This window comes from Lepus europaeus, chromosome 11 (assembly GCF_033115175.1).
Source record: "Lepus europaeus isolate LE1 chromosome 11, mLepTim1.pri, whole genome shotgun sequence".
Classification (NCBI taxonomy): domain Eukaryota; kingdom Metazoa; phylum Chordata; class Mammalia; order Lagomorpha; family Leporidae; genus Lepus; species Lepus europaeus.
This window is the reverse complement of record NC_084837.1, coordinates 65,562,163-65,578,006: the sequence shown is the minus strand read 5'-3', so window position 1 is coordinate 65,578,006 and position 15,844 is coordinate 65,562,163. Positions and strand designations below refer to the sequence as shown.

General features: G+C 43.5%; 1 protein-coding gene across 16 annotated transcripts in view; it reads left to right on the top strand.

The window, feature by feature from the left end:
• The window catches only part of PPIP5K1 (diphosphoinositol pentakisphosphate kinase 1), a 57,114-nt gene extending 41,746 nt beyond the window's left edge, over positions 1–15,368 (top strand). For 9 of the 16 annotated variants that reach the window (XM_062205778.1, XM_062205784.1, XM_062205781.1 and 6 more), the window contains 2 exons: positions 11,074–11,187; positions 13,297–15,367. In XM_062205778.1, the coding sequence (XP_062061762.1) occupies positions 11,074–11,187; positions 13,297–14,153 (971 nt within the window). In that variant the 3' untranslated portion in view covers positions 14,154–15,367. Of the gene's footprint in view, positions 1–11,073; positions 11,188–11,327; positions 11,515–13,296 lie in introns of all 16 variants that reach the window. The other 7 variants (XM_062205779.1, XM_062205794.1, XM_062205791.1 and 4 more) reach the window with 5 other exon arrangements.
• The last annotated feature ends 476 nt before the right edge of the window (positions 15,369–15,844 follow it).

Below are 15,844 nucleotides of genomic sequence, written 5' to 3'. Positions count from 1 at the left end.
GGCTTCGGATCAGCCCAGCTCTGGCCGTTGCGATCATTTGGGGAGTGAACCAGTGGAATGGAAGCTCTCTCTCTCTCTCTCTCTGCCTCTCCTCTCTCTGTGTAACTCTGACTTTTGAATAAATAAGTAAATCTTTAAAAAAAAAAAAAGAATTAGGTCTTTGGTCCATTTTGAATGGATTTTTGTGTAAGGTGTGAGTTAGAGGTTTTGCTTCATACTTCTGTGTGCAGAGATCCAGTTTTCCCAGCACCATTTGTTGAAGAGTCAGTCCTTGCTCCAGGGATTGATTTTAGCTCCATTGTCCAAGTTGGTTGTAGCTGCATGGGTTGATTTCTGGAGTTTGTATTCTGTTCCATTGGTCTATGCATGTGTTTTTGTGCCAGTACCAGGCTGTTTTGATTATAACTGCCCTATAATATGTCTTAAAATCTGGTATTGTGATGCCTCTAGCTTTGTTTTTGTTGTATAAAATTTTAGCTGTTTGGGGTCTCCTGTATTTGCATATATTTCAGCATCATTTTTTCTGTATCTGAAAATATCCTTGTTACTTTGATTGGTATTGCATTGAATCCGTAAATTGCTTTTGGTATTGTGGACATTTTGATGATATTTATTCTTCTAATCCATGAACATGGAAGATTTTTCCTTTTTTATGTGTGTCTTTTTCTATTTCTTTCTTTAATGTTTTGTAATTCTCATCATAGAGGTCTTTGACACTCTTGGTTATATTTATTCAAGGTATTTGAAATTTTTAATAGCTATTGTGAATGGGCTTGATCTTAGAAGTCTTTCTCAGCTATGACATTGTGTGGTATACAAAGGCTATTGATTTTTGTGTGTTGATTTTATATCCTGCCACTTTTCCAAACTCTTTTATGAGTTCCAATAACCTCATAATGAAGTTGTTTGGATCCCCTGTACATAGAATCTTACATCTGCAAATAGGGATAGTTTGACTTTTTTTCCCCCAATTTTTATCCCTTTGATTTCTTTTTCTTGCCTAATGGCTCTGGCTAAAACTTCTAGGACTATATTGTATAGCAATAGTGAGAGTGGGCATCATTGTCTGTTCTGGATCTTAGGGGGATTGCTTCCAGTTTTTCTCCATTAAATAGGATGCTAGCCATGGTTTTGTCATAAATTGCTTTGATTGTATTGACGAATGTTCTTTCTATACCCAGTTTGCTTAAAGTTTTTACCCATGAAAGGATATTGTATTTCATCAAATGCTTTCTCTGCATCTATTGAGATAACCATATGGTTTTTGTTTTTCAGTTTGTTAATGTGATGTATCACATTGGTTGATTTGGGAATGTTGAACCATCCTTGCATACCAGGGATAAATCTCACTTGATCCGGGTGAATTATTTTTCTGCTATGTTATTTGATTCAATTAGCTGATATTTTGTTGAGGATCTTTGCATCTGTGTTTGAACATCAGGGAAATTGGTCTGTAATTTTCTGTTTTATCTTTTTCAGGTTTAGGAATTAAGGTGATGCTGGCTTCATGGAATTGGAGAGAATTCCCTTTCTTTCATTTGTTTTGAATAGTTTGAGAAGAATTGGAGTTAGTTGTTCTTTAAATGTCTGGTAGAATTCAGCAGTGAATCAGTCCCATCTTGGACTTTTCTTTGTTGGGAGGGTCTTTATTACTGATTCAATTCCTGTCTTAGATATTGGTTTGTTTAGGTTTTCTGTATCTTCATTGCTTAGTTTAGATAGGTTTCATGTGTCCAGGAATCTGTCCATTTCTTCTAGGTTTCCTGATTTGTTGGTATACAACTCTTTGTAGTAATTTCTAATGATTCTTTTTATTTCTGTGTTATCTGTTGTTACCTTTCCTTTTTCATCTTTATAATTTTACTGATTTGGGTATTCTCCTTTTTTTTTTTTTTTTTTGGTTAGTTGGGCCAATGGTGTGTCAATTTTTATTTTTTCAAAAAACCAGCTCTTCTGCATACAGAAGAAAAAACCAGCTCATCTCTTGTATTTTTTTGTTTGTTTGTTTCACTTTTATTTCTTCTCTAATTATTTCTTTCTCTTCTTAGTTTTGGGTTTGGTTTGCTGTTGTTTTTCCTAGGTCTTTGAGATGCATTGATAGCTCATTTATTTGGTGCCTTTCCAATTTCTAGATGTAGGCACCAATTGCTAATAACTTTCCTCTTAACACTGCTTTTGCTGTATTCCAAAAGTTTTGATATGTTGTGTTGTCAACTTCATTCAGTGTTTGCATATGCTATAGAGATTCTTGAGTTGTTGACTTCCAGTTTTATTCCATTGTGGTCAGAAAAGATGCATGGTATGATTTCAGGGTTTTTTTGGGGTTTTTTTTTGTCTTTTTTTTTTAAGTTACTGAGACTTGCTCTATGGCCTAGCATGTGGTCTATCTTAGAGAAAGTTCTATATGCTGGTGAGAAGAATGTGAATTCTGCAACTGAAGGATGAAAAGTTCTGTAGATATCCATTAGTTTAATTTGGTCAATAGTCAATTAATTCTGTTGTTTCCTTGATGATGTTCTGTCTGGTTGATCTTTCCTCTACTGAAAGTGGTGTATTGAAGTCCCCCATTACTATTGTGTTGGAATCTATGCCTCTCTTTAGATCTGTTAAAAGTTCTTTTAAATAACCAGGTGCCCTGTAATTGAAAGCATAAACATTTATTATAATTACATCTTCCCATTTAAATGATCCCTTAATCATTACATAGTGCCCTTCTTTGTCTCTTTTAACAGTTTTTGGGTTAAAATCTATTTTGTCTGATATTAGGATGGCTATACCAGCTCTTTTTTAGTTTCTGTTAGCATGGAATATCTTTCTCTATGTTTTCACTTTCATTCTGCGTGTTTCTTTGTTGGTAAGATGTGTTTGTTGTAGACAGCAAATAGATGGGTCTTGTTTTTTAATTCATTCATCCAGTCTGTATTTTTTAACTGGAGAGTTGAGGCCATTTACATTCAAGGTGACTATTGATAAGTAACAACTTGGCCTTGCAATTTTTCCATAAATATTCCCATTGTTTACTTTGGATTTCCTTTGTACTTTTACTGGGAGATTTTTCTGCCTTCATCTTCTTTCATAGTGATGACCATGTTTTTGTGTTTCTGTGTATAGCACATCCTTAAGCATCTTTTGTAAGGCTGGACGAGTGTTGACGAATTTTTTTTTTAAAGATTTATTTATTTTACTTGAAAGTAAGAGTTACACAGAGAAGGAGAGGCAGAGAGAGAAAGAGGTCTTCTGTCCACTGGCTCACTCTCCAATTGACTGCAATGGCCAGAGCTGCACCGATTCGAAGCCAGGAGCCAGGAGCTTCTTCCGGGTCTCCCACGTGGGTGCAGGGGCCCAAGGGTGTGGGCCGTCTTCTTTTTTTTTTTTTTTTTTTTTTTTTTGACAGAGTGGACAGTGAGAGAGAGACAGAAAGGTCTTCCTTTTGCCGTTGGTTCACCCTCCAATGGCCGCCGCGGTAGCGCGCTGCGGCCGGCGCACCGTGCCGTTCCGATGGCAGGAGACAGGTGCTTATCCTGGTCTCCCATGGGGTGCAGGGCCCAAGCACTTGGGCCATCCTCCACTGCACTCCCTAGCCACAGCAGAGAGCTGGCCTGGAAGAGGGGCAACCGGGACAGGATCGGTGCCCCGACCGGGACTAGAACCCGGTGTGCCGGTGCAGGCCACAGCAGAGAGCTGGATAGGAAGTGGAGCAGCTGGGACTAGAACCAGTGCCCATATGGGATGCCGGCACTGCAGGCGACGGCTTTACTTGCTACGCCACAATGCCAGCCCTGACAAATTCTTTCAATTTCTGTTTGTTATGAAAGATCTTTATTTCACCTTCATTCACAAATGAGAACTTTGCAGGGTAGAGTATTCTGGGTTGACTGTTTTTTTTTCCTCTTAAGACTTCGAGTATATCTCACCATTCTCTCCTAGCCTGTAGGGTTTCTGATGAGAAGTCAACTGTGAGTCTAAGTGGAGATCCATTGAAAGTAATTTGGCATTTCTCTCATGCACAGTTTAGAATCTTTTGTTTAAACTTTTACCTTGAAGAGTTTGACTATAATGTGTTGTGGTGAAGATTTTCTCTGGTCATGTCTATTAGGAGTTCTGTGTTCTTCTTGTACTTGGATATCCCTTTCTTTCTCCAAATTAGGGAAGTTTTCCTTAATTATTTCACTAAAAAGGCCTTCTAATCTATTCTCTCTTTCCACACCTGCAGAAACTCCTAAAACCTGTATGTTGGGTTGTTTGATAGTATCCCATAAATATCTGACACTGTTTTTCAGGTTTTTTTTTTTTTTTTAGTCTGACTAACATTTCCACAGATTTGGCTTCTAACTCAGATATTCTTTCTTCTGCCTCACTGAGGCAGCTATTGAAATTTTTTAAGGTTTCTTTATTTATTTGCAAGGCAGAGTTATAGAGAGGCAGAGAGAGAGATCTTCCTGGGGCCAGCCTTGTGGCGCAGCGGATTAATACCCTGGCATGAAGCGCTGGCATCCCATATGGGCGCTGGTTCGAGACCTGGCTGCCCCACTTCCAATCCAGCTCTCTGCTATGGCCTGGGAAAGCAATGGAGAATGGCCCAAATCCTTGGGCCCCTATACCCAGCTGGGAGACCTGGAAGAAGCTCCCTGGCTTCGGATCAGCATAGCTCCGGCCATTGCAGCTAACTGGGGAGTGAACCATTGAATGGAAGACCTCTTCTCTCCCCCCTCCTCCCCGTGTAACTCTAACTTTCAAATAAATAAATACATCTTTAAAAAAAGAGAGAGAAAGAGATCTTCCATCCTCTGGTTAACTCCCCAGATGGCTGCAACGGCCAGAGCTGTGCTGATCCAGAACCAGAAGCTTCTTCCAGGTCTCCCATGGGGGCTCAGGGGGCCTAGAACTTGGGCCATCTTCTACTGCTTTCCCAAGCCGAGAGAGCTGGATCAGAAGTAGAGTAGCTGGGGCCGGCGCCGTGGCTCAACAGGCTAATCCTCCGCCTTGCGGCGCCGGCACACCAGGTTCTAGTCCCGGTCGGGGCACCGATCCTGTCCCGGTTGCCCCTCTTCCAGGCCAGCTCTCTGCTGTGGCCAGGGAGTGCAGTGGAGGATGGCCCAAGTGTTTGGGCTCTGCACCCCATGGGAGACCAGGAGAAGCACCTGGCTCCTGCCATCGGAACAGCGCGGTGCGCCGGCCGCAGCGTGCTACCGCAGCGGCCATTAGAGGGTGAACCAACGGCAAAGGAAGACCTTTCTCTCTGTCTCTCTCTCTCTCTCACTGTCCACTCTGCCTGTCAAAAAAAAAAAAAAGTAGAGTAGCTGGGACTCGAACTGGCGCCCATATTGGATGCTGGCACTACAGGCAATGGCTTTACTTGTTATGCCGCAGTGCCAGCCCCAATCTATTGAATTCTTGATTTCCAGTATTTCATTTTATTTCCCTTTAAAATTTCTCTTTAAAATCTCAGTTTCACAGGAAAATTTTTCATTCATGTCGTGTATGGATTTCTTTAATTTGTGGATTTGCTTCTGATTATTTCTAAGTAATCCTACAATTTATTGAATTCCATTTCTAGCATTTCTTTAATCTCTTCATCTTCACATTCTAGTTCAAGTGTTGTGTTCTTTTGGGGGCATCATGTTATTTTCCTTATTGTTTCTTGAATTTCTGTATTTATTTTTAGGCATTTGTGTAGAACCTTGTTGATTTTTTTTTTCTATGTGATTGCTTTTATCTTTGGACTATGCCTCTTTGGCTTAGTGGATTGTCTGCTCTTTGAGTGAATACGCAGATTCATGTGCTGGTGTTGCCAGGAAGCTCTGTTCAGTGCTCCAGGGTGAGGGTAGTGTTCAGGGTGATAGATACCATAGTTGGGCGTGGTAAATCAATCAATCTCTCTCTCTCTCTCTCTCTCTCTCTTTAATCAGAGAGGATGGTTTTATCAGCCCTGCTGAGGTAGTCTCATGCTCACCTCCTCTTCCAAGGAGACCAATGCCTGCCCAGGCGCTAGCCTCAGTGGGTGCAATATTCATCTGCACTGCCAAAAGAACCAAACAAAGGATCTGTGTAGTCCTCAGTGTGAGCATGGATCTTGCAGCAGTGATTCTCACCAGGCAATTAAGGAGCCCTAAGCTTGTGGAGCCACCCATAGTGACTATTCAGAGACCAAGCCACACCCCGCAGCCTCCCACACAGCCACAATGATTTCACAGTCCATCCCAGTACACAAGACTCCCAGTCACAAGTCCCCAGCCTCCTGTCAGTTCTCCCAGCCGGACTCAGGCATCTCCTCTCAGCTGGTCCCTGGGCACGTGGACACAAGCTGGCTCAGCTATTACATATGTCCAAAATGGCGCCTGCCCTGTCTCAGTTACTGGATGCTGGTGCCGGATGGTGGGGGAGAGAAAAATGTGCCTCTCCCAGTTTTTTTCCCCTCTAGGATGGCAGGTGCACTGTTCCCCACTGGGCTCCAAGCTGGACTCATGCCAGGTTCTTCCTGCAACTTTATCGCCAGTGGCTTGGGCTGCTGCAGTCTGGTCTCACCTCACTCTCCAAAGCTGGTGCAGAGGCTCTCAGCTGCTGGGGTCATGAGTTGTGCATGTCCACACCATCTACATAGATCCACAGGGTTCCTCTAATTTTATTTTTTAATTTATTTTTATTTTTATTTTATTTTATTTTTTTGACTGGCAGAGTTAGAGAGACAGAGAGAAATGTCTTCCTTCCGTTGGTTCACCCCACAAATGGCCGCTACACCCAGTGTGCTGCACTGATCCGAAGCCAGGAGCCAGGTGCTTCTCCTGGTCTCCCATGCAGGTGCAGGGCCCAAACACTTGGGCCATCCTCCACTGCCTTCCCAGGCCACAGCAGAAAGCTGGACTGGAAGAGGAGCAATCGGGACAGAACTGGTGCCCCAACCGGGACTAGAACCCGGGGTGCTGGTGCCACAGGCAGATGATTAGCCTAGTGAGCCTCAGTGCTGGCCAGGGTCCCTCTAATTTTGTGGAATTTCCTCTGCAGTTTTCTCCCTAACTCCTCCCTGAAATTTCAGTCTCTCTACTTTTCTTTATGATTAAAAAAAAAAATCACTTCCTATCCCAGCAGCCTATTTAAAATTTTTCCTCTATTAACCTTCTACCACATGAATATATCATACCACAGATATATATCTGTTTATGTATTGTGACTGAAGGACTACAAATCATTGGGATGTGAAAGATATTTAAATTTTTTTATTTATGTAAGGTGAGCAAATTCCATGTATTTCATATATACAGATTTGGGAGCATCCTGATACTTCCTACCCTAACCTCCCTCCAGCCCACACACTCTCCTTACTTTCTTATTTTTTCTTTTAATTTTTACAATGAAGTACTTTCAGTTTATTTTACAACTATAAGCTTAACGTTCCACTAAGTAAAGAATTCAACAAATAGTAAAAAAGAAAAAAACACTGTTCCTCAATAGTTGAGACTAGGGCTATAAACAATTATCAAACCTCAAAATGTCACTTTCACTCATACATTACAGGAAAAACATATGTTTGTCTTTTGGGAACTGGCTTATTTCACTAAGCATAGTGGTTTCCAGTTGTATCCATTTTGTTGCAAAAGACAGGATTTCATTCCTCTTTATGGTTGAGCAGTACTCCATAGAGTATATATACCATATTTTCTTTGTCTAGTCATCAGCCAATGGACATCTGGGTTATTTCCAAATCTTAGCTATTGTGAATTGAGCTGCAGCAAACACAGGGGTCCAGATAACTCTTTCATATGCTGATTTCATTTGGGTGAATTCCTAGGAGTGATGGTTGAGTCATTTGGTAGATCTGTTTTCAGATTTCTGAGGAATCTCCATGCTGTCTTCCACAATGGCTGTACTAGTTTACATTCCCACTGACACTGTATTAGGGTCCCTTTTCCCCTACACTTGTAATTTTTTTATTTCTACCTGAAAGCCATCCTAACTGGGTGAGGTGAAACCTCATTGTACTTTTTATTTGCACTACCCTGATGGCTAGTGATCCTGAGCATGTTTTCATGTGTCTGTTGGCTACTTGAATTTCATCCTTTGAAAAATGCCAGTTGAAATCCTTGTTTCATACTCTGCATGCAGAAATCTAATTTTCCCAGCACCATTTGTGAAAGAGACTGTCCTTTCTCCAGAGATTACTTTTAGCTCCTTTGTCAAAGATTAATTGGTCATAGATACATGGATTCATTTTCTGGAATTTCTGGCAAGATTTTTTTTTCACCTCACCAAAAACCACTTTTGTTGAAAGTGCATGGACTTGGGCTGGTGCTGTGGCTCACTAGGCTAATTCTCCGCCTGCGGTGCCGGCACCCCGGGTTCTAGTCCCAGTCGGGGCGCCAGATTCTGTCCCGGTTGCTCCGCTTCCAGTTCAGCTCTCTGCTATGGCCCAGGAGTGCAGTGGAGGATGTCCTGGGTCCTTGGGCCCTGCACCTGCATGGGAGACCAGGAGGAAGCACCTGGCTCCTGGCTTTGGATCAGTGCAGTGCGCCGGGTGACACCATAGAGGCCACTTGGGGGGGTGAACCAGTGGAAAAAAGAAGACCTTTTTCTCTGTCTCTCTCTCACTGTCCACTCTGCCTGTCAAAAAAAAAAGTGCATGGACTTGGGTGAGGAAAGTACAAGGTGATGCCTGCAGGTTATAATGGGAAGCAAGGAAGCAATTGACTGTGAAGGGTCTCCTTTGACCAGAACTGGGACAATTTGAACTTTAAAAAGAATAGTTATTATAATTGATTAAGGTACAACTGAATATATAAAAATTCACAAGCCCATAATGGATCTCACAGAAAAGAAAACAAAAACAAAGTACCCAAGTGCTTGGACCCCTGCTTACATGTGGGAGACCTGGAAGAAGCTCTGGGCTCCTGGCTTCAGCCTGGCAGTCCTGGCAGTTGCAGCCATTTGCAGAGTAAACTAGTGAATGGAAGATCTCTCTGTCTCTCCCTCTTTCTCTGTAACTTTTTTTTTTTTTAATATTGTATTTATTTATTTGAGAGGTAGATTTACAGACAGTGAGAGGGAGAGACAGAGAAAGGTCTTCCTTCCATTGGTTTACTCCCCAAATGACCGCAACAGCTGGAGCTGCGCCAATCTGAAGCCAGGAGCCAGGTGCCTCTTTTCGGGCCTCCCACATGAGTGCAAGGACCCAAGCACTTGGGCCATCTTTCATTGCCTTCCCAGGCCACAGCAGAGAGCTGGATTGGAAGAGGAGCAGCAGGCACTAGAACCGGCACCCATATGGGATGCCGGCACCACAGGCCGAGGATTAACCTACTGCATCATGGCACTGGCAATTCTGACTTTCAAACAAATAAAAACAAATCTTTATAAAGAAAGAAAAAGAAAATGTGCCATTTAAATAAAGGTAGGATTGATAGAATTAGAAAATCACTATTTGACATTCCTAATAAATTAATTAAGGATTAATTAAATAAGGATTGGTGATGGATCCTAGCAACGTAGCTGAAATATTGTTAGGGAATACAGAATACCCCAATCACAAGGGAGAAACTACAGTGGTGAGATCCTGTGGGCATCACTTTAACCTAGTTTGTAAACTTAGCCTTACTTATAGTGGGATACTGTACTCCTCCAATATGATGCAATATAAAATACTCAACACCAGCTCTTGATGTATTAATAAAATTACTTAACATGAATCATCCGAGTAGGACTTTTAGTCCCATCTTCCAGTTTTTAGGAAATACACAACAGTGAAATAAGTTAAATGGTTTTGTGGGAGACAGACAAGTCTAGAATATGGGACATGATACTGTGCAAGACAATGGGCCTGTTCTTTTCAAAAATAAGGGAAGCATTATTCTAGATTAAATGAGGTTTTAGAGACAACCAAATGCAGTGCATGGTTCATGTTGAGATCCTGCTGTAAAAGGTTTTGGAAATAACTGGGAAATTTGAATATGGGCTGGATGTCAGATGATATTAGGGAATGATTTTTAATTTTATTGAGCATATTAATGGTGTGTGACAATGTAGGAAAATTTTCTTCTGTTTTAGAGATGTGTATAAAAGTATTTAGAGGTGAAATGTTTTATAATATTTATTTTAAAGAACTTCAGCATGAAAAAATAAATATGGCAAAACGTTAACATATTAGATCTAGGAAATAAGTATATGGGTATTGATTGCACTTGTCTGTCAACTAATTTTTTTTTTTTTTTTGACAGGCAGAGTGGACAGTGAGAGGGAGAGACAGAGAGAAAGGTCTTCCTTTTGCCGTTGGTTCACCCTCCAATGGCCGCCGCGGTAGTGCGCTGCGGCCGGCGCACCGCGCTGATCCGATGGCAGGAGCCAGGTACTTCTCCTGGTCTCCCACGGGGTGCAGGGCCCAAGCACTTGGGCCATCCTCCACTGCACTCCCTGGCCACAGCAGAGAGCTGGCCTGGAAGAGGGGCGACCGGGACAGGATTGGTGCCCCGACCGGGACTAGAACCTGGTGTGCCGGTGCCGCAAGGCGGAGGATTAGCCTAGTGAGCCACGGCGCCGGCCTGTCAACTAATTTTTAAAAAAATAGGTTTGAGGTGGCCAGCACCACGGCATAGTGGGTAGAACTACCACCTGCGGTGCTGGCATCCCATATATATGCTGGTTTGAATCCCCTTGTTCCACTTCTGATCCAGCTCCCTGCTGGTGGCATGGGAAGGCAATGGAGGATGGCCCAGGTCCTTGGGCTCCTGCACCCATATGGAGGACCCAGAGGAAGCTCCTGGCTCCTGGCTTTGGATCAGCCTGGTCTGGCCATTATGGCCATTTGGGGAGTGAACCAGTGGATGGAGGATCTCGCTCGCTCTCTTTCTCTCTCTCTGACTCTGTCCTTCAAATAAATAAATATTTTTTTAAAAAATTTAAAAGTTTGAAATAGTCATAATCTAAAGTTTAAAAAAATCAAATGATTTGGCTCAAGGGTGTCTAGGAAGTACTACTTGTCGACCAGAGGAAGAATAAGTTGGCTTTGACTTATGTTGAGAACCTTTGACTCTTGGATTCTTTCCTCATGTGCCTTTTTTTCTTCCCTCTCTCCCTTGCCCTATCCAGCCCTGTTTGACTCTATGCACAGCAACCAGGCCTCAGATGGCCCATTTTTGCCACCCCGTACTCTTCATTCACCTCCCCTGCAGCTCCGGCAGCGCTCTGAGAAGCCCCCTTGGTGTAAGTAACCCTTCAGAAACTGCCTAGGTTAAGGCCAAGAGGTGTGGAGGAATTCGTAGATGAGGAACCTGTCATGTAAAGGAAAAGAAAATGAGGGTTGAAGGACCAGAAATGTCCCTTCAAGGCAGCTGTCTCATCAGTTGTTTCCAAGATGCGGGAGGATCTGTCAGCATTCTCTTCGCCTGCGTCCTGCACACTCTCTGCAGCCCCTTGGAGAAGCTCCTCAAAGACATTGCCCCTGAGGACCCTTTCGACCAAATCAGGACAGAGAAGTCACCCTCCTCAGACCCTCTTTGGTCTCTCCAGTGAAGATGAGTGGGAGGCAATGTAGGTATTTGGAAATGCTGGTGGCAGGAGACTGGACTCTGATATTTATTTCTACATATCCCTTCTCTCAAGTTATCTGTTCTCAGTTGTTGGCTCTCCTCTCTTCGGTATTATCTCTAACCCATCAGCAAAGAATTTTGGTTGGTAACAGTGTGAACCATGGAGCCACAGGAGTTATTAGGGTGATTGTAGGGAGGGAAGGATAGCAGTGGTAATTGGAGGTGGGGATATGAGCCAAAGGCACCAGTGAGGGAATGTCCTTTCCTTATCATCCTGCCTCTGGGGAGTAACTGAAAGCAAGCGTGCCTCTCATGACTGTACTTGGATAGGATGAAGTGAAGATGTTTTCAGATAGGGGTTAACAGTTGTAGAATTTTGCCCTTCTGGCACCTTATGTGAGGAAGTAACTTTCCTCCTGGACATCAGGAATTTCCATATTATCCTCTTTTTACCTTGACATTGTCCCTTTACTCCTGTCCTGGAGTGTTTATGTGTTCTGTGCCCTGGGAAATCTTTTCCTTCCCACTCTGTTTCTGTCTGAACTTTTGATTTTTCTGAATCAGACCACTTGCTGGATATTCAGGCAACCTGTATATTTGTGTAAAGCTCAGCTTACATCTTTTTTTTTTTTTTTAAACATTTATTTGAAAGGCAGAGTTGAGAGAGAGAGAGAGAGTCAGTCTTCAATCTGTAGTTCATTTCTCAAATGGTCACAATGGCCAGGGCTGGGCCAGGCAGAAGCCAGGGGCTTGGAACTTCATACAGGTCTCCTACATTGGTGGCAGGAGCTCAAGGACTTGACCATCTTCTGCTTTCTCAGATGTACTAACAGGGAACTGGATAAGAAGTGGAGCCGCCAGGGCTTGAACTTTCACCCATAAGAATGCCTAGCATTGTAGGTGGTAGCTTAATCTACTGTACCACAATGCCGGTCCCTCAGCTTACATCTTTTTCCATCTAGTATACCTTTGATTCAGAATTAGTGATGTACACACAGTTTCACTGGAGTCAACCTATCTGACCAGAAATAGGCTCTGTATCTTTTTAAGCCAATTAGTCTAAAACAATGTTCCTCTTTTTAAAAAGAATTTTATTTATGTTTTATTGTTTTATTTTTATTTGAAATGCAAAGAGACAGAAATCTTCCATTTGCTAATTCACTTTCTAAATACCTATAACAGCCAGGCTGGGCCAGGTGGAAGCAAGGAACTCAGTTTGGGTCCCCCGTGTAGGTGGCAGGGACCCAACTACTTGAGCCATCATTGGCTGCTTTCCAGCATGTGCATTAGCAGGAAGCTGGAATCAGAAGAGGAGCCAGAACTTGAACCCAGGCTCCAATATGGGATGTGGACATCCCATGTGGCATCTTAACCACTGTGCCAAATGCCCAGCATCCATGTTTCTCTTTTTTTTCTGCCCATAGTCTGCCTCCTCTGATTCTTTACAAAAGAAAGATAACCAACGTGTGTTAAACTCAGTGACTGAGCCTTTCCAGGCTCAGGCTTGCCATTTTTTCCAAGTTCTTTGATGAAAATATATTGTAGTCTTTGTTTCCAAAATCTATCACAATGATATCATAGTGCTTTAAAATATTGCTACAATACCATCAATAGATAGGATTACAAAGGGGAAATTGGGTTGGTCCCCTTCTAGAGGTCAACAAAAACAGAATTCAGACCCTCTTTCCCCAAGACATTAGCAGTACAGCATCTGAACTACACGTGTAAAATGGAGTCTATTCTTCTAGCTTGTCTGACTTGGTCTCCTAATTTTGTTTTACAGACAGTAGTGGCCCTTCCAGCACAGTGTCCAGTGCTGGTCCTTCCTCTCCTACTACAGTGGATGCCAACTCCCACTTTACCTTTAGTGATCAGCCCTCCCTGAATTCACATGTGACTGAAGACTATCAAGGCCTTGGGCTGCTTGTTCCTGGGAATGGAGCACAAGAGCTCCCCACAGAAGGGGAGCGAGAGCTTTGTGATCCAAACCAGTCCCTACAGGAGGTCCATGTGGAGACCAACCAGCCATGCCAGGTGGTTGCTGAGGAAGCCAGCCAGCCATGCCAGGAGATCTATGACATCATTCAGCCATGCCAGGAGGACCATAACAATGTTAACCAGACATGCCAGCCATGCCATAAGGCCAACCAGCTGTGCCAGAAAGTCCCTGAGGAAGTTTGCCAGCCTTGCTGGGAGAACCCTGAGGGGGTCAGCCAGCTATGCCAGGAGTTCCCTGCAGAGCTTGGCAGTATGGTCCATGGGTTCCCTACAGAAGCTGGGGGCCTGGTCCAGGAAATCCTTGTGGAAGTTGACAGGCCAGCCCAGGAAATCCCCAAGGAGTTTAACCAGTCATGCCAGGAGTTCTCTGTGGAGGTTAGCAGGCTGGCCCAGGAGACTTCTGTCATCAGTCTGTTGTCTCAGGACATCCTTGATAAACCATCCCATGAGTTCCCTGGGGAGGTTGATCTGCAGGCCCAGGAGGTCCCTGAAGAGGTTAGTCAACAGTCCTGGGTGATCCCCGAGGTGCTTGACCAGCTGTCTGGGGAGGGTGTTCCTCTAGCCCATTGTCCATCTACTGATCCGAACCCTCAGAGCCAATCTCAAGCCCATGATCAGCACTCACCAGCAACAGGTAATTAATCACTTTCCCATTAGTGGTGTCACACTATACCAGCCATTTGAGCCAGCAGCCTTTTCTGATGGCTAACTCACTGGCCAGCAGGAGGCCATGGCTCTCACCAGCGGTGTCTGAGGAAGCAGTCCTCTTAGCATGAGGCATATCTGTCTCAAAGTTGTGCTTGTGGAGGAGCCAACTTTGCATTCAAAGTAGCCATTAGCTCTTCGCCTAGCTGTTGGACTTGAATAGGATTTCCTTGGGGTGGGCTGATCTATCATTACCCAACCTACTTTAAGCACTGAAGGAAATCCCACATTGTTGAAAGGAAATGCCTCTTACCTGCTGAAGAGACACCATTGAGCAGAAGGCACAGCAAATGCAAAAGAGGGAACTCCAGGGCCTTCATTTTCTGGGAAAATATTCACTACTTCTCAAGGTATCCTTAGACCATCTGTGCAGTTTGGGGGTCTCTTGTCTTTGTTAGCACTCCTCAGGTGGACCCAGGATGGCCATCTGAAATGTCTGGAAAATAGAGTCTCCTTCCCAAACATCTACCATGGCCACTAATCTTTAGACTGTGTTTCTGGGTGGTTGAATATCACCCCCAAGTGTACCCACTGCCCTTGTCCTTTTTCTCTGGACAATAGCTCTAGGGAAAAGTAGGTATTAGATTGCTGCGCAAATTTCAGAGCAGCTACTTAAAATGCTCTAGGGGATTCTTGGCCAATCTGTGAAGTTGGGCCTCCTTTTGTTTCAGGGCTGTTTGGCTTTGGAGAAGATGTAGTAGAGAGAATCAGGTTCTATTTTAAGCAATCAGCAGAGATCAATATTGTACAGACATGAGCAAAGATTTAATATATATAGATATATATAAATATATATATTTCTTTAGTTGTGCCAGGGACAGACTGGCCAAAGACCAAACACTCCAAGGTCCCCACAAAGTTTGTCCCTACATTATGTGTCTTTAGAACCAGATGTGATTATGAAGCTTTTTCCAAAGATATGGGGATGGGCAGGAGGAATTATGCAGTCATTAGAGTTGGGGGCTGGAACATTATGAGCGCTCAATAAATACGAAGTCATGAAGATAGTGGTGGTGATGAGGGTGATGTCCTTGTGAGTGAACATGACTCTGAGTCTGACATGTGTGACAATCTGGATTAGTCATAAACCATTAATAGTTTATCAGGAATGGACTTTAAAAAATACAGAGATCTGGCATCCCAGAGGGCCTCCATAGCAGTCAGTTTACCTTCCCCTTAATGATGAGAGCATGGAGGAGAGGGTGGGGATGGAAGAGTACTGAGTGCTTCACTGGGTCTCTGGAATCACCCTCTGAATTTTTCATTCTGCTGCTTTGGAGTGAATGACGTTGATACAAAGGCTATGTCCTTTCTGTACTTCTTGACATCTTTACATTGGAAGAACCCAGAACATGGTGAGGTTAAGAGTATCTCCCTCCCCATATATACACACCCCTGGCCACTCCTGACATATCCAGGACTATAAAGGGTTTCACCAAAAGGGAGAGATCTAACTTTTACTCCATGGAAATCATGACTACACATTGAGAGGTGTTTCCAACCTCAGTAAACCCTGGATCTGTTAGGGGCCCTCAACTCTATCTCTTTGGTATTCCCCTCTCTAGGGTATCAGGTCCTGGTTATTTGGTCCTCAGCTCTGGACCCCTTGGAATGCAGATCTCATTCCC